The sequence below is a fragment of the Branchiostoma floridae genome, chromosome 13 (assembly GCF_000003815.2).
Source record: "Branchiostoma floridae strain S238N-H82 chromosome 13, Bfl_VNyyK, whole genome shotgun sequence".
In the NCBI taxonomy this organism is placed as follows: domain Eukaryota; kingdom Metazoa; phylum Chordata; class Leptocardii; order Amphioxiformes; family Branchiostomatidae; genus Branchiostoma; species Branchiostoma floridae.
This window is the reverse complement of record NC_049991.1, coordinates 6,176,877-6,199,238: the sequence shown is the minus strand read 5'-3', so window position 1 is coordinate 6,199,238 and position 22,362 is coordinate 6,176,877. Positions and strand designations below refer to the sequence as shown.

The 22,362-nt window shown below is 40.1% G+C and overlaps 1 protein-coding gene across 1 annotated transcript; it reads right to left on the bottom strand.

The window, feature by feature from the left end:
* Window positions 1–13: 13 nt before the first annotated feature.
* Window positions 14–9,086, bottom strand: LOC118429393 (macrophage mannose receptor 1-like). Its single transcript, XM_035839875.1, has 3 exons — window positions 8,875–9,086; window positions 7,847–8,009; window positions 14–606 (listed from the first exon to the last, which is right to left on the bottom strand). Exons 1-3 carry the CDS (start codon window positions 9,022–9,024, stop codon window positions 212–214), a joined length of 708 nt encoding a protein of 235 aa, XP_035695768.1. The 5' UTR covers window positions 9,025–9,086; the 3' UTR covers window positions 14–211.
* Window positions 9,087–22,362: the final 13,276 nt, after the last annotated feature.

Sequence of the window (22,362 nt, the reverse complement as noted above, 5' to 3'; positions counted from 1 at the left end):
ACTTTAACGCATATCCTTTTATTCTGACTAAAGTTATGTCCTTGACATCTTACATAAGGACTAGCAAAAGTTATAAGCATACACATCTGGGCCTATACGTATGTCTTGTTTTAGTTTTATGTTGTCACAGTGCTAGTATACTTGTCATTATACAGTTGTAGTCTACATGTAGTAGCTGGCTATATAGTCTACATGTAGCAGCTAGCAAGCCTTAGATTTCACAGATGTAGTAGTAAGAGCTTGGGCATATTCTGTCATTCCAGAGGTAGTCCTTATCAGGATAGATGTGAACACAGTTTTCCCCTGTGCCACCATTTGGTTCGCCTGTCCCCCAGATCCCATCACCAACCAGCAAGGTGCCATAATCCCAAACCCACAGACCCTCTGTCGCCTCATCAGTCAGCCCAATCCAGGTGTGTGCTTTAGTTGTAGCTCTCACGTGATTGGCCAGGAAGTTGTGGGTCTCGTTATTCTTCACTGTTGCTAGGCGACCGCCTTCTTCGTGACATGTGGCCCGTGACTCGTTGTACGGTTTGCGGTCGACGGAGAAGCGGTAACACTTCCCCATGAACAGTTCATAGCGAGTAGGACAAGTGATGACAGGGCCTGCAGTTCAAGAATAAATAGGACTGTCAATTAATGATTAAGCAACCAAAACCAGTGAGTGTCTGATAATAGATGTGTCTGATAATAGATGTTACATTTTCAAAAATAGGCACCATAAAGTTGTGATGAATGTTGTAACAAGAATTAAAGGGACAAAACATGGTATCAGAGCCAACAAGGCATTCATGCCTGTATTCAAGGCATGTACTGATGGGGTAAAAGTGACACTAGTGTGGTAGACTGGCATTACCAGCAAAGTTGGTAACCACACTCATGACTTCCATATTGGACTCACTTTTTACAACTATCCAATAAGTTTAATTTCTACAACTACAGTCCTGTAGCAAGTGTCACTTCTACAAGTACAATTATTAGGCTACAACACAACATATTTGCTCATTTTGGTACTTTATCGTCATGTTGACCATCCCTGTAGAAGAATTTTTTTAAAATGAAATTAGGCGAAAATTAATGCGCGCGCTGATGTCATCCATAAAATTTACTTGCTGTGGCCTTAGTATATATATATTTTTCAAGTACAATCTTATATTTCAACAGGTTTTGCAACGATCAGATAATCGAAAACATATATATTCTTTATTGAGACACGACAAAAGTACAACGACTTTCGTAAGGTCTACATGTATAACAGCTACTTATAGTACAACAAATAAAATAAAATAAACAAGCGTTCGCAGAACTCAACCTTCGTGAAATGGGTGATGGTGCGGTGGTGCAGGGTTTATTTGTAGACATGTCATTGGCTAGCTTAATAGTGTTGTTGGAATTATACATGGATTTTGATGTGTTTGGTGAGGTGCGCCGAAAAAAAGGCTTTAGGCAGTAGGCTGTATTTTAAAAATATTCTATCATCCATCCTTTCTTGTCTGTGCACATGACACAAACTGTCCCTGTCCATTCATTTCCATGGACAAAGAAAATACCTTTCATGGTCTCCAGTTAAAGATAAAGACTTATATTGACTGGGCTAAAATCGACTGTTGCATCAAAATATCAATAAGATAACACATAAAACAATAACGTTGACCACATCAACGCCGTCATTGGTGAGATCCACATAAATGATCTTCACATCCCCAGCGAACACCTCCAAAATGTGATGGCTGGTGTCGTCACGGAATGCTCCTCCTCAGGTACATAAAAGTATAACTTCCATTTTGGGCTTGCGACTTGGAACTCATGGAACTTTTCAGATGACCCCTTGTCTCTTACCCAATCGTTTTAATAACCTATCGGTACAACTGACATGAATCTGCTAACTAGCACTTGCGACCTACCCTAGATGAAATTGCAGAGAAATCAAGACATCAACGGTATAACTATCCATCTGGGCTTGCGACTTGTGACTCATGGAACTTTTGACATGACCCCGTGCGTATCTCTCACCTAATCGTTCTCGCGACATATCAGTACAAATGACGCGCTTATGTTTATTACCACTTGTGACCTATATACTCTACATTACATCGCTGGGAAAACAAGACATAAACGTATAACTTTCATTTTGGGCTTGCGACTTGGAACTCATTGAAATTCTGACATGACCACGTGTCTCTTGCCCAAACGTTCTCGCCACATATCAGTACAAATGGCGGGATTATGCTAATTGGCACTTGTGACCCACCTTTAATCAATCGCTGGGAAATCCAGACATGAAAGTACAAATAATATATATGGGCTTGCGCCTTGCAACTCATGGAACTTTTTAGATGATCCCGTGTCCCTTACACATGATCAGGAAAGGCGACAATCTTCGAAGGGAAAAATTTACCGCAAGGAAAGCCAATTTTTGAATTTTCAGCGGATTTCTTGGGACATAGGAATGTTCAGAGGTCTCATAACTTTGACAAATTCTAAATAAAGTTCACCAACACGTTGCAAATGGACATAAAAACCAAATGGTGAGTTGATAAAATTTCAACTTTGAGATGTACATCGCATGTATTTGTCCAAGTATTGACTTTTCCGGGTAGAGTGGTTAATTTCCAACCATTTAGCCAGGTTATGGGAGCCCTACTGACGACCATGACAAGCCGCGCGTCGCCCGGTGAATTCAGTTCAGCTGGCCCAAGTCCTGCCGTGACTACAAGTTACTGTGAAAAACAAACCCTGCTTTGTTCAACAATGTATTGTACCGGTAGTAACTGTTACATGTACAACCCTTTTAAAACGTATAATATAGGCCCCTGTAAACAATATCATCATTGCCCTTATTCATTGCCCTTAATCTACAGATTATCAAATCTTATAGGAAACATTTACACCCCATCATGTATAATGTACTGTCCCTATAGTACCATTGTCTTGTAATCGTCTGGTATATATAAGTCGTGCAGTCCTCTATTGCGCAACTATGACCTTTGGGGTCACTTCCTGTGGGGCCGGGGCCCAAGCTCAACTGCACGCAGAATGACGTAATTCCTAATTATAAACCACTATTGCGAAATCGCCACACTTAGCACACTAAACACTATTTTTCAAGTACAAACATCCCCTGCAACACCGCCAGAAGCCACTAGACGAAAAAACACCTCGTACGTTTCTTCTCCTTCTCAACAACTACCTACATACGAAAAATCAGATCAATCTGTCATGATATTACGTAGCTGGACTGTTCACAGACATGCCGTATATAAGAATTCTACACATACCTATTGTATCATGCAAATTACCTCCTAATTTGCATAACAACCATACAATTATGTACATCATTACGTAAGCTGTCTGCATACCTACAGTCATTAACATCAATCAACCCCTTCTTGCATTATCCCTTCTCAAAACCTAAAACAAAAATACTTTCACCGCCCCTGCGAAACCCCTAGGTGGCCAAAACTTACACACCTTACTATGCTTTTACACAGCTACCTAACACTTAAAAATCATCACCCAAACAAGTCCCCAAAAAAGAATAGCAAAACCGGAAGTTCCGCTGCAGTACCATAACCCGCCGCTAGAGCGCCCTGCCGTAACGCAATTCCTGCCATCCTTTCGTCATGTCTAATCCCACCCACATACCAAATACTAGTATCAAAACCATCCATTCACGCGTTCCCTAGTTATCAGGCTGACAAACGACCCCCTGACATCAAAACAGCAGTGACTACAAACCCTTCGTTTCACGAAGTGAACAAACAAACTGAACACACATATATGGATATTTATAGGTTTGAATAAATCAGCATATAGGGTCTAGCTTTTCATTTAAACTATTGGTTCTATGGTATAAACATTCGTGGATATATTTGCCTACTTGTACACAGTGTGGATTATCGCTTATAAGTACTTACGGCAGTCAAGCAAGCCTTGTTTGGCAGTCAAAGTTCTTGGCAGAAAGCAAAGTCCCATATTCAAGACATTGAGACTATTTCCTTTAATGACTACGTAAGGATAGTATTGTGTAATCGGGAAAGAGAACATCAAAGACAGATATAAGGCGTAGGCAGTCAACCGTTCATTATTTGCCTGATAATTAGCCCAATTTAACTTTAGTATGTTAGCCGTTTTAGCCCCGTACAAAAATTAGGGTAAATTGCATCAGATCTTCATTTTCAGCGTTTAACGTAGGTGTGTGTGGGTGGGGAGAGTTTTTTGTTCAATTCTATTTTCTTTTATTCCAGTGTCCTTATATAAGATGTATGATGGATATGTGATTGCAAGGCGTTTGAAATCGGGGTATAAAGGGCTTTAATAATTAAGCACGCAATGTTCTAAAGAAATTTGACGTCTTTTCCAACGTTTTGGACAGCGCGTGTAAATTATGATACAGTGCTGCCAAATTTTCCATAGTTTGACATCGTTGACATTCTGTATTATATTCTCGTACAATTATATTTATTCTATATTATATTTTAGTATTTCTATTTCAAGGTGACAATCGGCCTAATTCTAATTTGTTATGCCCAAGTTTTAGATATATTTGCCCTTCCCCGCTTAGACATGAAATATTGTTTATATATTATAAATGTCACAAAACAAGCACAAATGATGGCAATTATCTTAGAATTAGGGATGAATATAGCCAAACGCCCAATCTAGCTATTAGTGCACCGGGGTAGTTTTGTTACCTGGGTGGTTACTATGTAATAGTCGGTTTAATTGGCGCTAACAGAGTTAATTGCTGTTGATAACAGTTTCATTGCAAGTAAATTGCAGTGTAAAAGCTTTTGTATTAGAGATCAGATCCCCTGTACAGAGTTACCCGGCTTTGTTAATCTTTCCGCCGTAAGGCCACAGCAAGTACATTTTATGGATGACATCAGCGCGCGCATTAATTTTCGCCTGATTTCAATTTTTTTCTTCAGAGATGATCAGTTATGGGCTGATGGTTGTACTTGTAGAAATGACACTAGCCAGGTAGCTATGACTGTAGAAGTGAAACTAAAAATTCAGTTAGATAGTTGAAACAGTGGTCCCAATGCGGAAGCCATGAGTGTCGTTGCCATGTTGGTAAGTGATACTAGTCTACCAAACTGGTGTCACCTTTACACACTAGTTAACGTCTTGAATACGGAAAGGAATGCCTTGTAGGCTGTGATACCATATGTTTCGTCGCTTCACTTCTTTTTTTAATGTTAAGTGCGTATATTTGCAACATTTAGCCATCTTGTTTTTTTACCCATCTTGTTTTTTATCACCCTATCTCACTTTTTTTTGCCATCTGCAGAGGATGTCATCCATAAAATTTACTTGATTTAGCCTAACGCTGATGGAAACGTTGTCGAATTCGTAGATATATCTACCATTAGTTTTGAGACAATAGTGCACGTTGTTGTTCACAGGTAAGCTCTTTCAGTATTTCTTACTCAGAACATTCCGAGTTCATTCTTGTCGTATACGTAGATGCTCCAAACGGAGTTGTTGGACGCCGGTTTGGATCTGCTTTTTAGAATAATTCAGAAATTGTTGCGGACTTTGAAACATATTGTATAACAAGATTGATAATAAAAATCTTTGCTATGGCGACGATGGTCTCTTGCAGTCTTTTTAGAGTCGAGCATAAGACAAGCCAAACCTAGGACTGATTGCATGTCCAGTTCAATGTTTTTTTCTGGATATTCCTGTATTGTAGATATTTTTGTCCTTTCATCGACCTACTCATAAAGATTCTTTACTTCCATTTAAAAGTGGTATTATATACATACGTATACAGTCAACAATGCCACATGACAACCACTCTTTTCGTATCTGCAACATCTAGTTTTTCTTGGTAATTGAAGTAGTCTGTGAAAAAACTTTCAAAGGACAGACTTGATGCAGTTATGACCCCGGCCCAGAATTGGGACATTAAAATGTTGTAGTTGCGAAGTAACAGCATTACAACATTGTAACAACAATACAATAGCTCTGAGGTTTTAAATGGGCCAAATACACAATCTCTGGGGAGTATAACCGGAGAGAAAGCAATTGAGTTTGTTTGCAAACTGTTAGGTGGATGTCTACCTCTTGTTGTCAGCTTCCTGTAGCACAGGCAGTTTAAGGCCTGTGACACCTGTAGATTCTCAGTCGCGCAGTTATATGGCCATAACTTTTAATGTAACCATCTGTTTTCAACAATTTTTGGCCAGTTAACGTAATTCACCCATATTCAAAATATGATGACAAGAAAATTGTGGATCCTCACTGTTTTGGGTTTAAAAAACCATTTTTTGGTAAAAAATAGGGATGCTATTAAAATGGGTCTGTGCCCACTATGAAATGATTGTCTAACTGAGTCATATTTTCTGGAGTAATAGATTATATCTCTGTGATATCTAATATGCCTGGGGATCTTGCCGCTATACCCAGGTAAGGCTTCATTTTGGGGCAAAAACAGAATTTTTTGACAATTTTTGGGTATTTTTCGTACAAATATCAATACAGCCACGGAAATAAAAGATATTGCAAGAAGACCCGCTTGATTTCCGAAGGTCTGAGGCTTAATGAACCAAAATCTGCACAAAACTCGTAATAAAACTGGTGCCCTGATGTGGGCAGGGGCCGACGAAACACTACTTACCCTACAAGAACTGCGTCCAAAGACATATTTGACTGTACGTAACATAAACCGATGGTAAAATATGAATGTTTTATGTCTGTATCTGTTAAATCGCTGTTGTATCAATGCGAAATTTCGCAAGCAGTTAGCCTTATAAGGCATCAGTGAACTGCCATACAATCATTTTGGGCTAGAAATATCGATTTATAGCATTATTTTGCTGTTTCCTTGAAGTATGAGCGCCTCGCTGTTTTCCTGCCACTCCACACCCCGGGGGGTCGGAACACATGTTCGGACTGTACCACTTGCAGCTCTCGCGGGGGTGCCCTTTTGCTAACCGCTTCTAGTTATGTGGATATTTGATAAATACTAGATCAATATCTTTAACACTCAACATTAATAAGTCTTAAAAAGTAGTTAGTGTAACCCATACATCGTAAGTTCCTGTTTTCGCAATGTAACATTAGATACTGACATTGGACCGTTCTAAAAACACTCTGGCCCGGCGGGGTTACCTAAGGTCACGCAGTGGTTCGAATTTCATGTTCGACCAAAATTGTCACAGGCCTTAAAGTGCCCGTGAGTGGCCTTTCTGGATTTTCTGGACTGGTTCAAAAATATGTCATCTTTCCGAGTGAGAAGAAAATGTGTGTTTTTCACAAACCATCCCAGGAAAAGGGATATGCCATACAGAGTCCTAATATGTACAACTAAACTTTCTACAATCTGGATAGCGGGTGTGGCCAAGTGTCCTTGTTTTTTAGAAGGACCCATTTTCTATAATTTACATTCCCGATGTACTATGTGGACTAGCACTCCTGTTGACTAGCATTCCTGTTGACTAGCATTCCTGTTGACTAGCATTCCTGTGGACTAGCACTCTTGTGGACTAGCATTCCTGTTGACTAGCATTCCTGTGGACTAGCATTCCTGTGGACTAGCATTCCTGTGGACTAGCATTCCTTTGGACTAGCGCTAGCATTCCTGTGGACTAGCATTCCTGTGGACAGATTCCTATACAATTTATAGAATTCTTGCAGATTGCACACGACACCCCTGAGGCGTCGTAAAAAAAAATCAAATTTCAGCACCGAGACTAGAGACCACGTCTAGCGTAATACTAGAAGTAAAGCCTGGACAACAACAACAACATTTAGCGAAACAAATTCACACATAAAGGGCACTTAGTTAGGAGATTTAACTTTTTGTGAGTGTTTGAAAGTCTGAGTAGAGTAACAGTACCGATTTGACAGATGAAGTGCTTGGTCTTTGTGCATTGATTGTCGTCCCATCTAAAGCCGACTGGCTGCCGGAGGTTCACACACTGCTGGTCAGGATTGTTAGGCTCTCCTGGTGCCCAGTTGGTAAAGACAGCCGCAGTGCCATCTGACCACCTCCACTCTCCCTGTAGGGCAGAGTTCAAAAATTGACGCTTGAGTAGAAGGTTCCAAAGGGATCCAGACAGTATTGAGTTTTAAAACTGACAGAAGATGTGTTTTTCGTCGAAAATATTGGCATTTTGGAGCTGTAGGTTACAGGTAAGGGTTGTAGGTTTTTAAGCCTGTTTTGGGTGTCTGGAACACTAGAAAAGAAGTTAGTTTTGAGCTTTCAGTAGAAGGCCAGAGGAGGTCAAAGATCACCAAGGTGCGTTTTCCTGCGGTTTACATGTATTCCAGCGGTCAGAATGTTTTCAGAAAGTTGAAAATGGACACATTAGAGGCCGAACTACCCTATCAATGTTCTAAACTAAACTTCAGGTAGGTAACTTTTGACAGCTTATGTTTGCCATTATTTCCATGTATATGGATAGGAAAGACTGGCCTGTACAATGGAATGCAGATACATGTCACTGCACAAAATGGGGGGTTTGCTGAAAACCATTATTGCCAGGTAAGTCTGGTGATGTTTACTTTTTTCGGTGTATCTTTTGGAACTTGAAATATTCTGAGCAATAGATTTTCTATCAATTTAGACAAATGACCATGAAAGAGGGAAAGTATGCTTGATTTTCTTTTTAATTGAAAAATGGTTTGCTTAAATGTTTTGTCTGATGATTTGTAGCATCCCCCTCTGCCAAAGATCCATTTTTCAATGCCTACGGATGGTTTTGGTAATGTGAAAGAATAATGACTTGAGAAGATGGAAAATGAATGACTTGAACAAATGAATGAGTTAAGAAAATGGAAAAAAATATTATCGCAGGGAAATGAGGGGGGGGGCAAAGATTTAAGAATGAAACCAGACATAATCGTATCTAATACGACACGTACCGACAGATACTGTAGCCCGATCCAGTGGCTTTCACTTCCATCCACCTTCATGATCTGGGAGACAAGGAAGTCGTGCAGGTCTTGTGTCTTGACATCAGCAAGATGGCCTCCATCTTCTTGACACCTCTGCTTGGCAGCGTCGTTGGTCATGTGTTGTGCAAACACCTTGTAATAGCTTCCACCACGCTTCGTATACCCGGAATACCCTTTTTGGGACACAGAAACATCCAATGATCAGCTAGCTGAAAGCATATAAAAATAACTCGACATGCTGTGCAAAGAAAGTTGACTATATTTCATAGTTTTACATAATTTAGTTCAGTTGACACTGTATAGCAATGCACAGCCTGGGTTACCCAACTAGCTAACCTTAACAATTTGCAACCTTATTATCTGATGCCTCTAGAATAACCGCTGCAATTATCAATGAAAAGGCTAGATTTTACAGATGACAGAAGACCATCAACATGCTGAAAAGGAAGCACCGAAACAATTTAACTCATGGTCTTTTTTTAGGAAAGTTGCTCCAAGAAAGAGCAAAAAGGCTCAATGTAATTATAGGCAAGTCATACTCAATACTATGTTCACACAATGTTCAAACAGGTCAACGCTGACCTGAGATGTATTCCTGGTAAAATAATTAAACTGAAATAAACTGAAACTACTCCACTGACCTTTCGGGACATTTTGCGGGTTTGTTATTTTCTCTTCCTTTCCCTCCTCTCGGTCATCTTGGAATTTCTCAAGCGTGGACACTCGGTCCTCCAGACGGCTGGACAGTGTTGAGCGGTCGTCTTGGCGTTTCCTCAAGGTCGACACTTGATTTTCCAGACGACTGACAAGTGCTGAGCGGTCATCTTGGCATTTTTCAAGCGTGGACAATCGGTCCTCCAGACGGCTGACCAGTGCAGAGCGGTCATCTAGGCGTTTCTCAAAGGTTGACACTTGATTTTCCAGACGGCTGACAAGTGCTGAGCGGTCATTTTGGCATTTTTCAAGTATGGACAATCGGTCCTCCAGACGGCTGACCAGTGCTGAGCGGTCATCTAGGCATTTCTCAAGGGTTGACATTTGGTTGTCCAGACAGCTGACCAGTGATGAGCGGTTGTCCAGACGTTCCTCAGGGATTGATGCTTGATCCTCCACTGGGCTGACCAGTGCTGAACGATTTTCGTGGCGTTTCTCCAGGGTCGATCCTTGGCCCTCCAGACGGCTGACCAGGGCTGAGCAGTTGTCCAGACGTTCCTCAGGGATTGATGCTTGACCCTCCACTGGGCTGACCAGTGCTGAACGATTTTCGTGGCGTTTCTCCAGGGTCGATCCTTGGCCCTCCAGACGGCTGACCAGGGCTGAGCAGTTGTCCAGACGTTCCTCAGGGATTGATGCTTGACCCTCCACTGGGCTGACCAGTGCTGAACGATTTTCGTGGCGTTTCTCCAGGGTCGATCCTTGGCCCTCCAGACGGCTGACCAGTGCTGAGCAGTTGTCCAGACGTTCCTCAGGGATTGATGCTTGACCCTCCACTGGGCTGACCAGTGCTGAACGATTTTCGTGGCGTTTCTCCAGGGTCGATCCTCGGCCCTTCAGACGGTTGACCATTGCTGAGTGGTTGTCGTTGCGGTTTTTAATGGTAGTGTAGAGTGTAGAGCCGTTGTTGGGGCGTTTCTCACTCTTCAATACCTGATACTCCAGACGGCTTACGAGTGCCATGCATCTTTCCACACGTATTTCCTGCTCCTCTAGCTCACTGACCGTCACGAAGCGAGTCTCGAGGTCTTTCCGAAGCGTCGAAAGTTGTTTCTCCAGATTACTGATGACCGCTGAATGGTTCCTCACCTGTTTCGGAATGATGTTTAAACACATGAAGTGTTGCCACTAAATTATATTCATATATATATATATATATTAGAATTGCACGAGTAAACATTTTCCTCACAAAGTTAACTCTTTTCTAGCTGTCTTGTTCTCTGAAAATTCGACGAATACGACTGTCGTTTGCTTGAATATTCTTTCCCGTTGCTAGTCCCTTTCAACAAAGTATCCGAGGCCAATATTTTGCTAACCGAAAAATATTTGAAAACAAACAAACAAAACAACAACAACAGGATAGTATGGACGACATAAAATGAAATCCGTGATTTAACATATCCAGACTAGTGGGCTTTGTTGGCATTCCCTGGACTGAGAAGGGTGGGGGGGTGGTCTCGTTACTAAAACACAACCAGTAGATTTCTCGCGAGGACACGATCCCTTCACATGCAAAGTACCCAATTACCACGTACTGATCTAGTGGCACGACAGGGACAGGGATAAATAGTTCATACCTATTGTCTGTTGATTAATCTTCGAAATACAAATAACGTTACAAGGTATGTATGAAGACTGTATATTGTGCCCACTTAACTAGGATTGTCTGCAAGGTCTCTCTTCCATTTGTTTCCTTCTAAAGACGAGTTGCGAAGACATGTTTGTAAACTACACCGCCAGATCTGTAATGTTTCGACAATAAACTACCAGTATCACTTCAATATATTTCAATGAATACACACTGTGATCGCGCAAATAGATAGTATCAAGAAGGTTATTATGAAATGAACACAAGAAGCAAACCCTTATAAAAGCAAAATTTCAATATGAACGACCGTATAAGTGATAAATAGTGAAATATATATTATCGAAAAAAAAGGAAAGTACACCAACTTGGATTTGAACCCGAGACCATGAGTTTAAAAAGTTTACTCGTTAATCCACTACGCCACGATACATCACTATGTATATAGGTGTGCTAATACAACTGAAGTCACGGAGCGCGTGATAATACGAGACAAAAATTGTTGCAGGTCCATCATTTCAAAAATCTCAAGTAGTAAGATCTCTCTAGTCTCTTCACCTTTTGGTCACTTTTAACCGTTATAAATAGAACAGGGAGGTTATATAGATCAAGGCTGATATAACGTCCTTGTATAGATGAACTGTTTGTGTGAACTCCCGCACAGTGCCTGCTTGATGTGTGTTTATGACATTTGCATGATAGACAGGGTGAGAATGGCCCGCCACTCATCCGGACTATTCACACCGTAGTAATTGTCGCTGACCTGTCCTCGCTAGAAAGTTACTGGTTGTGTTTTAGTGTACACGGGGGGGGGGGGTTCATTCGACCCCCCTTCGTAATTTCAAAACGGCTTACTGGGGGTGATATGCTGGTCGAGTTTTATAATTTATAAAACTTTTATATCATTATGGCGTAATGTGACGTAGTTATGACGTCATAAATTGATTTTCCTTGCATAAACGGGGAATTCCCATAAAACCTAAATATTTCACAAAAGAAGTTACCAATAAAGGTTTCTTATCAATATTTAAGTGTAATAAGACTTCAAAAGCCGACGCAACGACGTCAAAATGACGTCATAGAATGACGTCATCTGTAGTTTATCTATCTTGGATTATCAACCTTAAATGTCTTAAGATAAATTTTGTTCAACATCTAACGCTAAAACCCCATGAAAATGGATTAAAAACGTTCATTTGAATGTTTTCTTTAAGAAAATGCCAAGTAGTGATGAAATTCGAGTGAAAATAAGCTGGTTATACTTTTCATCATGATATTGTCGGCCATGTTGGATTTTTACCAATTACGTCATCTCTTTAGCATAATTTATGAATATTTAATTATAAATGTTTAACCAAGATGTGTTGGATATTAAAGATATATGAAAAGAAGTTTAAATTAGCAAGAAAATCTTAAGATCCCATTGTTTAAACCAAAATTATTGATTCTTGTAAAATTTGCTTTTCAGAAAAAACCCGTTGCCTTGGCAACACGAAAAATTATAAACACACTCTATTTTTTGGAAATTGTTGCCAACAATATTCTAGGAAAAGTCACCAAGTTTGGTTGTTCTAGCACAAGCCATTTGGGAGCTATAATGTCAAAGTTGCCGCGGGCCCCAGTCTAGATAAGGTTAAGTTAAATAGGCGATTTTGCGAATTTTGCTGCTAACGACGATTGTTCTAGGGATTGTTGTGCTTTGCCAAACATTTGATATGATTAGCTCCGAAAATCAACGGAAATCCCTAATTGTTACATTTTTTATCTATAAGGAGTAAATTGAAACTTTTTATTTGAATTCTTTTAATTTATTTTTTCTATTATTGAGCTTAGTGCCATGCTGGTGGGTAACAAATATGTGTAAAAATAACACTCAAATACCAAAAATTCAAAACCGAGCAACATTCAAATATCCTCAAAACAGACAACCGTTGCAGTGATTTTAAGCCGTTAAGGAGGTCAGCTGGACTTATCTTGGTCGCTATTTTAAACGACGTTTGCACGCAAGTTATGCCGCAGGATAGCGGGAGGGGTAAACAACACTTGTAATGTTCAAGGTCACCAACACAAACTACAGTAGATTCGTTACATGTCCAAGGTCACCAACAAAGTGTCGGGATAGATATAATGTCCAGAAAATAGTTTTTATCTGTGAAAAAAACAAACTATTTTGTTTGTATGATGCAAGGTACTCCAGATAAAAAGAACCCGGCAGCACTGTCAGGTTATAATGACCGCAGATGACACCAAATAGAATATGGGTTTGGTTCGAATTACGGCAGATTGTTCGATTGTTCGAATTGTTCGAACAATGTTCGAATTCGCCTAGACATTAGAAGTTTTAAGCCCAAATTTTACAACCATGGATAATGGTAACAGTGTGGTAGGTTTAGTATTCAAGGGTTAAAGACCCACCCTGAGGTGTATATGGTGCCATAGTTCATGGCCGGTTCCTATAACGACTGAATAAACGGCCAAGCGTGGCGAGTATATATGATATAGACCATATCATATAGCCAGACGCCGCGGACCAATCAGAAGGCCCCGTTCCATGTTGGTTATGACACTGTGACACACAGATTGCGGCCATTCCGGTGCGTATCGACCGTTCTGATTGGTCAGCAACTGGTGTCGATGCAAATTGTCTTGTTCTAAAAAGCCAAAGACTGCAATGTTCAGAATATTTTTTCTGGAAGTTTTGATTTCAAAATGCAATCTGACTCTTTACAAATGTATGTACCAAAGAACAAATTAGAATTTTTAGAAATCCGACAAAGGAATTCACACGTGCCAAGGGATTTACATGCGTCACAGAGCAGTTTGCAAGTTTGGGTAGACTATATGATAATATAATAAACTATATAATAGTAGACTATATAATAATAACGTTAGTAGTAGTTAATATAGTAGACTATATAATAATAACGTTAATGACCCGCCTGTTCCTTGCTGTATATGGTGTCATAATCCCTGGGCATTAATATAACCATCGAATGAAACCACCGAGTGAGCTTCGGTGGTTTTATTCGGTGGTTATAGCAAAGGACCAGGCGTTATGACACCATATACACCTCGGAGCGGTTCATTAACCCTTAAATGAAGCATACTACAGGACTTACCGTATTGATGTCTTGATGTGGCGTGCTGATATGCAGCTGGATGAGTGTTACAGCTAATATCAAAGTTGCCATGACGATGGTCATCTTGGCAACGTGGACCAGCCGAGAACCCGACAGAAGACGACGCACTTGGTCACGCCAGCCTTCTTCATCTTCATTATCTGCAGATTGGGAAGATGGCGGCGCAATGTTCTGTTAACACGTCTCTTTAACAATATTTACAGAATAACTCGTTATACTGATCTTCTCGTATGATGTCTTACGACAAAATGCTTTGATATAAAAAATCATTGCCGTTCTAGCCTCGTTTTGGTGCATTGACCCCTGATGACGCCTGAAAATCCAAAATGGCCGCCGTAACTTGAACCAGGCAATTACAAACTGCAAATAACAAATATCCACTAGAGGTCAATTTTGAGCGGCAAAAACCTGACCGCAGCACCCAGGACAGAGAAACGTAAACGTCCGCCAATCGCCTGCATTACGAATCTTTCCAATAAAATAACGACAGTAATACACAAGATTTTATCTCAAATCCTTTTCATATGAAGTGAGGCCGACGAAAGGGATTTATTATCCACCTAAACACACGCTTTTGACCCCTATTCCTTCTTTGGCTACTGACTCTTTGGGAGCTAGAATACACTCGAGTAATACAGGAATGATACCATTAGTCCAATGTAATCCATTGCCTGCAAATAAGATTTGAACATCAAAACGTTTAAATGTATTTTTCTGCCATCTTTGATCTACCTAATTACGTTTCTCCATGGTAGACTAATATAGGGTTGACTCAGGGTCCCCTGAGGTATATACGGTGCTATAATTCATAAACAAAAGTATTTGAGTCACTGATATTTTCTACACTAAACAATTTCCAAGATAACCGCCTGACGTCTCTCAATATGTGAATGTTTTGAAAAATATAATAAATGATAATCGGTAATAAATAAACACACATTTTAATCTCGGTCCATGAAGGCTCATTATCGTAGTTAACCTTCTTTTTTTTTCATGCCGTACGTACTTACTAAATATCATGCAAAACCATCCACAGCTTCTGGAGTAATGTTTTAAAACTTAAGGCCATAGCAGGTAAATTTTATGGATGACATCAGCGCGCTCATTAATTTTTGCCTGGTTTCAGAATTTTTTTTGGTAAGTGATACCAGTCTACCACAGTAGTCTACCACCCAGTGTCTGAGCCCTCAACAAAATGAGGCTGGCGCTTAAAATGAAGAAGAAGAAGAGTGTCACTTTTACTACACCAGTGCACGTCTTGAATACAGGAATGAATGCCTTGTTGTCGGTGATGTCATGTTGTGCCCCTTCAGGTTTTGTTACAAGGTTTAAGGTGTCTATTTGTTTTTAAATTTCGCCATCTTGTTTTTTTCTCAGTATATCCATCTTACTTTCATTCGCCCCATCTCGCTATTTTTGCAGTCTGCCGAGGATGCCATCGATAAAATTTACTTACTGTGGCTTAATCAAGAGTACGAATATTCATATTCTATCTAATGATAGAATATGGAGCAAAAGACTTGAAGTGTTCCCAAACTGATTTGTTTTTGATAGGTCTTAAATTTCTTCTGTTTTCCGAATGATAAGTACAAGTACTCATCTCAGTAGTTGGTGATTATATTTTTACTGATATCAGTAATTGTCAAGGAAGAGGTTCCGTTCACATTTTCATAATTTATATGATTTTCTCTGTTATGTACTTTTTGAAATTTTATCTTTTATTGGAGTAACGAGCTTTTGCCATGCATGTCTGTATTTTCTAAACATGGGAAGGGCATTTATCTTGCAAGACGATATCGATAGCTAACATTCCTACATATATCCTTCGGTTTCACTAGACAAAGTTGAAATCTTGGACACAGAACCAGAATTTATTTTTTTTTGCTAGAGGGATTAAAGAAGCCATCAGAGCTTTACAACCATCCCTGAATTTATAGAGACGGCGGGCGCAGTAGACTTCCTGCAACCTATGGTCCACTGCTTACTAAGTCACGTGTTCTATCTGCATAACGTGAAGTCACGACAGCAGTGGATTGTTCATTCCTTGACAAAGATTGATGATGTACAGTCAAAAATTTGGGTGAGTCCCCTTTTTTTTGTTGGAAATTGCAGTTCAACTATTTCAAGGATTCCTACATACATATGCAGTGCTAGCGGTTAAGACTTAAAATCTGTCCACACCTTTCAGTTTAACTTGTCATATTTGTCCATCACCGTTAACGTTAAAATAGCCCATGGACCGCATTGGGTAGGGAGCTACGTCCACTGGTGGTGGTGTGTAGACTGTAGGACTAAAACGCCGCAAAACCGACCATATCAAAGGGAGTCTAACCTTTTTGGCGTAGTGTTTACGGCGTTAGGTTTGTGAATTTGGACCCGGGTTCGATTCCTGGGAGCAATGAGACTGTTTCTACTCGCCTCTTACACTGGTTCCTATGCTGACTCTGTGTGCAACAGGCTAGAAGAGGAAATCAAACGATGGAGAATCGAGGAACGTACAAAGGAAAGGTGGAGGAGTATAAAGAAGCTGAACACAGTTTTCAGCCTATGGGGATTTCTATAGTTAAGGCCCAAAGGTGACTGGATTTGAGGTGGAAAAAAGTGTAGAGTGCACTTTAGAAATACCAAAAACGAATTACAAGCCACTAAATATTAAAAAAAAAAACAGAACCCTGTCGGCGCATCGCCTTCTCTGCGGAGGTCAACTTACTGCCGCCGGCTCACACTAGAAGGGCAGTTGCGTAACTGGGCGCATTTATATACACATTAGCTCCTTGATCCAAACCATACAGTCTCAGAGTCGACACCTTCCTTGACCACACAGCACAGGTTATATCTGGCTGCCCCTCAAATAAGGCTTTTCACCTCTCCTTCAACAAGTTTTCCGCACTACTTTATGTACCCGTGTCATACTGTGTTCTGCTACCATACCAGTGGGTTTCAAGCGCCTTCAAGCCCATTTTAGCGTAGCGGTTGCCGCGTTGGGTTTGTGAGCTGGGGCCTGTGTTCGGTGCATCTTCGAATCCCTGGAACCAGGAGACTGTTTCTACTTGCCTCTTACATGCGTTCAAATAAAAAAAAAAGTATTTCTCACAATGATAATTGCTCAATAGATAAAACGAAAACTGACCTGAGCTATCACGATCATAGGAGCCGTAAGTAGAGTTGATCTTTAGCTGGCCAATAACTTCTTGTTCGTCTAATTGTCGCCCTCCCATGTTGCCCCTCAGCGCTTTGCTTCTGTCCTGTCGTCCATTTGTCCCGCTGACATCGGGGTTGTTCTTTCGTTCTGCTCGACGATTTCGGTCAGGAGCGTCCGTACTCGGCTGCTCCATGGCAAGCCAGTAGAAACGAATGATTTTTAGCTCTGCAAAATCTGTCAATAATAGTCTGGCTTGGGTGTTTTGAAGTTAAGATATTGCGTTTTGATATCTGAAATTAATGACTGAGTACAAAAGAGTTTCTGACATCAATCACGCTGTTCAAATTGGATGAATAATGGCATGTAATAAGTGTTGTTGTTTACTACGTTTGGGAATGTTTTTGAAGTCCTGCCGGTACAGATATTCCTCATTTTCACATAAGCTTAAAACACTCCTATTTTCGAGGTCGACCACCAGGAGGACAAATGTCGATCAGGACAATCAGATCTACATTTAAGTACACCCATCTACTAAATATCATCGAGAACACCGTGGATCGAAACTGCGCGCTCGCAGGCACAGAAACGGGCTAAAAAACTATACTCCCCTCCTTCTTTCACTTGCATTAGTGGTACAAAACCATTTATTCTCGTTGGACCGGTCCAGAAAAACTGGACCTGAAAAAATCGGTGAAACTGATGTTGTGCCGATTAGAAATAAGCTCATTAATTATGCAAATGTAATCTAATATTGCATAATTAGTATTCTATCTTGTATAACATTGTCTAAGGTACCTACATACCAAAAATCATGAAAATTCATGGTTCCCTTTTTGAGTTATCCACTTCAGAAGTTTTTGACAAAAATGCCCCTGCTATCCCAAAACAAGACGCTAAGGGGCCCAAACTTGTGTCACTTATTCCTGAGCCTAAGAGCTATCTAACACTTTGAAAATTGGCACCATATCTTGTTCAGAATACGAGATAGCAATACCGGAAATTGTGCTGCAACCAAGGAAAGTCGCTACGGGGCCCAAAATCTAATCACTTTCAGCTACCATCACACCCCACCAACACACCAAGTATGAAACTAATCCATCCAGCCGTTCTTGAGTTATCTTGTTGACAGACAGACAGACAGACACACACACAAACGCTGGTGAAAATATAACCTCCATGGCATTTCATGGAGGTAATAACAGATTATACCGGACTACGGCGGAGGACTTCACGTATTTATGAAGCTTATTGGTCCAAAAACGGTAGTAGAGGAAGCTTGATATTTCTTTAACCAAGTTTCTACAATCAAACTTGGTCTAACTTAACAGAGGCAGTTTGCTTTGTTTACGTGAAGATAGGATACTCTACAAAACTGATCCATTTGTAGAGAAATGGACCATTGTTTTGAGTATCATCCATTCACAAACAATTAGGTCCAGGTTCAGGTCTGGACCTAGACCTGATCCTCTGGACCTGGACCATACCTGTACCTGAATTTTCTCTACCGGTACCCACCCCTAACCGCATGCTTTTGGCTTTGAAATTTAATTCCTCGATGCTTGAGAAAAGAAAATTTTCAAAGATGACAGTGGTCGTCTTTCTTTTAGGCCATGTACGGTGCAACAACGCCGCCTATCGTCGATACGACAAATCGCACTTTACGAACTGTTGACGGATACTGTTGCCAGGCGTTCGTGACAAAACATGGATAAGAATACCGCCTTTCATGAATCAAGGGAACTGCAGTGTCGATACGTATTTGACATGTTCGTGTTAACAATTGTTGGGAGATAAATAGCTCTTGTGTTTTGAAAGAAGTGACATAAGTTTGGGCGCCCTACTGGCTAGTTTCGGAATCGCAGGGCGTCTTTGCAAAAAGAAACGTTATTGCCAAGAAAAGAAAAACAGATTTTCTTGATTTTTTGTATGTAGGATGAGTAGACTGATCTAGTTACCTGTTACGATAATGTCATGGCAGGGCGTTGTCGTCCACTCGTAGGAACCCAGTTACGATAATAATTCTATGAAAAAAAGTAAATGCATTCATCTTTGACTGAGTTAAAGCTTCGTGCTTTATAAAATAGCTACACAACATAAAAAGCAGAATTTCCTGATTGAAAGCTTCTTGATATGCACCAGGAAATTTTCGGACATTACGGGACGTGTCGTCCTGGACACGCTGTATTTCCGGGTCATTGACATATCCGCAAATACCCGAAAACGAACCACTGAATCTTGGACTAGTAGTGCAATGTTGTATTTCTACAGCTCGCGTTTTTAGCCAAACCCAACAGGAGCACCCCTACTCTTCTCAATAAGTGTGTTGGGTTACTTTACGTGCATATGTTTGACGCCTGAAGCTTCCTCATACACAGGGCCAGTCGCTTTACGCCGCCTTTCAAAATGACGACCACAATCCCTTCCAAGTGGGGTCGACCCTCGAATTGAACTCCGGTTCCACGAAATAGGAAATGTATGGCCAAACAGCGCGGTTGCGTTACCGCTAACGCAACGGGGAATATTTATAATGAATAAGCACTGACTGAAAGGATAGAACGAAAAAATGTAAGCAACATGTTATAACGTAACAAGTAGTTTGAAGACTTCCTACAAATTTTCTGTATTTTCCAGACAGAAAATTGTGCGTCTGGGTTCCAGAATAAAGATTGACTAGTCATAATTATCGTGCAAGAAAACACCGGGGGAGAAAGGAAGTATGTACGTAGAGGAAAAAAGATGATGGTATATTATCAGAGAATGGGTTCACATGACGACGAGTAAAACGTGAGAGAGAGAGGGGAGAGGGAGAGAGAAAAGACTGGTCTGTCGGTTCGGTTACTGGAAATAAAATATTCCTTTCCTAGACACGAGGGCAGTTTCTTCATACAACCTTCTCTAAGAAAGTCGATGTGACACACATGAAACTTAAATATCTAAAGTGAGGAGCTCGCAAAATCAGGGATTACGTAGCGAACTCAACATAGTGGGAATCAAAATATTACTTATAGCACATTCAAAGGCCAGAGGTTATGTGTTTTGACAGCAAAATCCGTATAAAGAAACCAATATCATTGAAAAATAATTCTGTAGGATAATATGAAAATCTGGTACATAGTTGGATAGACTTATGGTAGGGTAAGTAGAAAAATGGTTTGCGTAACAGTTTGCCTATTGTATGTATTCAATAGGTGGTTTGAAACTCACCAAGTAGAATAAAGTTGCTAATAAACTTAAATAATCTGAAGTTGATAGCAATATGTAAGTTTCAATGGTGGCAACTAGGCAGTTATTGAAGTGAAATTGAATGAATTTATTGATTCGAAATTCAAAAACTTAAACGAGGAGGTGTTGTTGAAAGAAGAATACATGTGAAAACAATATAAAGAACGGAATGCTTTTGTAAAATCTAAAAACATCGCATATTGTTCGCTGTCTCTAAGCAATAAAACAATCAAACAATAGATGGCTTGTTAGGCGGTTAATCAATCAATCATTGAAGCAATTAATGTTTAATATATTAACTAACCAATTAATCGAGCGACCAAACAACCAATAAATTTATTTTGATTTGAACATACTTCTTGCTCTTTTCTTCCCGTCTTCCTTCAATGACGACATTATTAAGATTTCATAATTCAACATTGTAAAAAAGCTATGTCTTCTCAAAATGTCCATCATTTTTCGTCAGGTATTACTGACACATTTATGTGACACGTGTTCTTGGGGCTGCCGGGCCTTACGCATTCTTCATAGTAGCTAAACTCTTCTAAGGATTTATCCTATCTATCAGTAAGCTGGTGAATCTAGTAGGATCTCCTATGCAGACAGTATTGTCCTGTAAAATCTTTTCAATATATTTCTTTTCGGGAGAGTTTACATAATAGTATATGTGCTTGTCTGCTAACAGAAGAAATCGAGAGTTCACCGATGGATTTTGGTATATTTGGCATGAAGGTAGGGGTTGGCAAATGGAAGGATTGATTAGATAATGCCCCCCTCCCCCCAAGCTGCTTTATCTGGCACTTGAGGAGAGTATCTGCTTTATATTCCGTCTTCTGGACATCCCGTGGTCACGATTTTTTTAAAATTGTTAGATAGTTCTTGTGGTTGGGGGGGGGGGGGGTCATAGGTTTTAACATCCTAGCAGCTTTTTTGAACTACTAATGGCGCAATACATTGGGGTTTCTCGACGTCAATGACATACAGTAACGTGTACAATGCGTGACGTCATTGGGGGGTCATAGGTGTCAGGGAACTTAGACGGTGAATTTTTCTCTTGTTGGATAAAAAAGTACTGTCATAGTGTTCTATAGATATTCATGCTGTAAAATATTATGCATATCATCTTGTCTAATAAGCTTGGTCTAAGAAGATTAATGTGTTCGAAATGCATTCGAGAGGACTTGAATTACAAAGTGGGGAGAATTCTTCCGGGAATTGAATTTAAACCAGACGTAAAGTCAGGCAAAGGTTAATAATTGCATTGGCGCGTGCAAAGCCGAGGATCCATTATAAATTTGATTTAAACTTGTTCCTTTTTGCAAAATTGTAAACGGTGGGAGGTGAGTTTTTACAAGATGCCATAGACATGCGTTTACGTTTTTCGTCAGGTAAAAACAAGTGTCTGCAATAGGTGTTTTTGAAAGAGCTAACCTTTCTAGTTCTAAAGGGAACGATTTAAAGATGGTCAAGATCGTTCGGTCTGAAATTTTCAATAAACCATTAATTTCTTTTCAAAATTCAATGTTTGTTTTTAAATTTTAGTCTATTCTAATTCAATATGTTTACTGAAATATTGCATTGCAAAAGACACCACATTACATTCCATGTATGAAGGTCATAAACACTGGCTACATTCTTACTACTACTATACA

Coding starts and splice junctions, on each gene's coding strand:
- LOC118429393 (XM_035839875.1), bottom strand. CDS start 9,024: ATGACCAACGACGCTGCCAAGCAGAGGTGTCAAGAAGATGGAGGCCAT. Junction 8,010..8,874: donor TCGGGCTACAGTATCTGTCG/GTACGTGTCGTA, acceptor TCTGCCCTACAG/GGAGAGTGGAGGTGGTCAGA. Junction 607..7,846: donor GCACTTCATCTGTCAAATCG/GTACTGTTACTC, acceptor CTTGAACTGCAG/GCCCTGTCATCACTTGTCCT.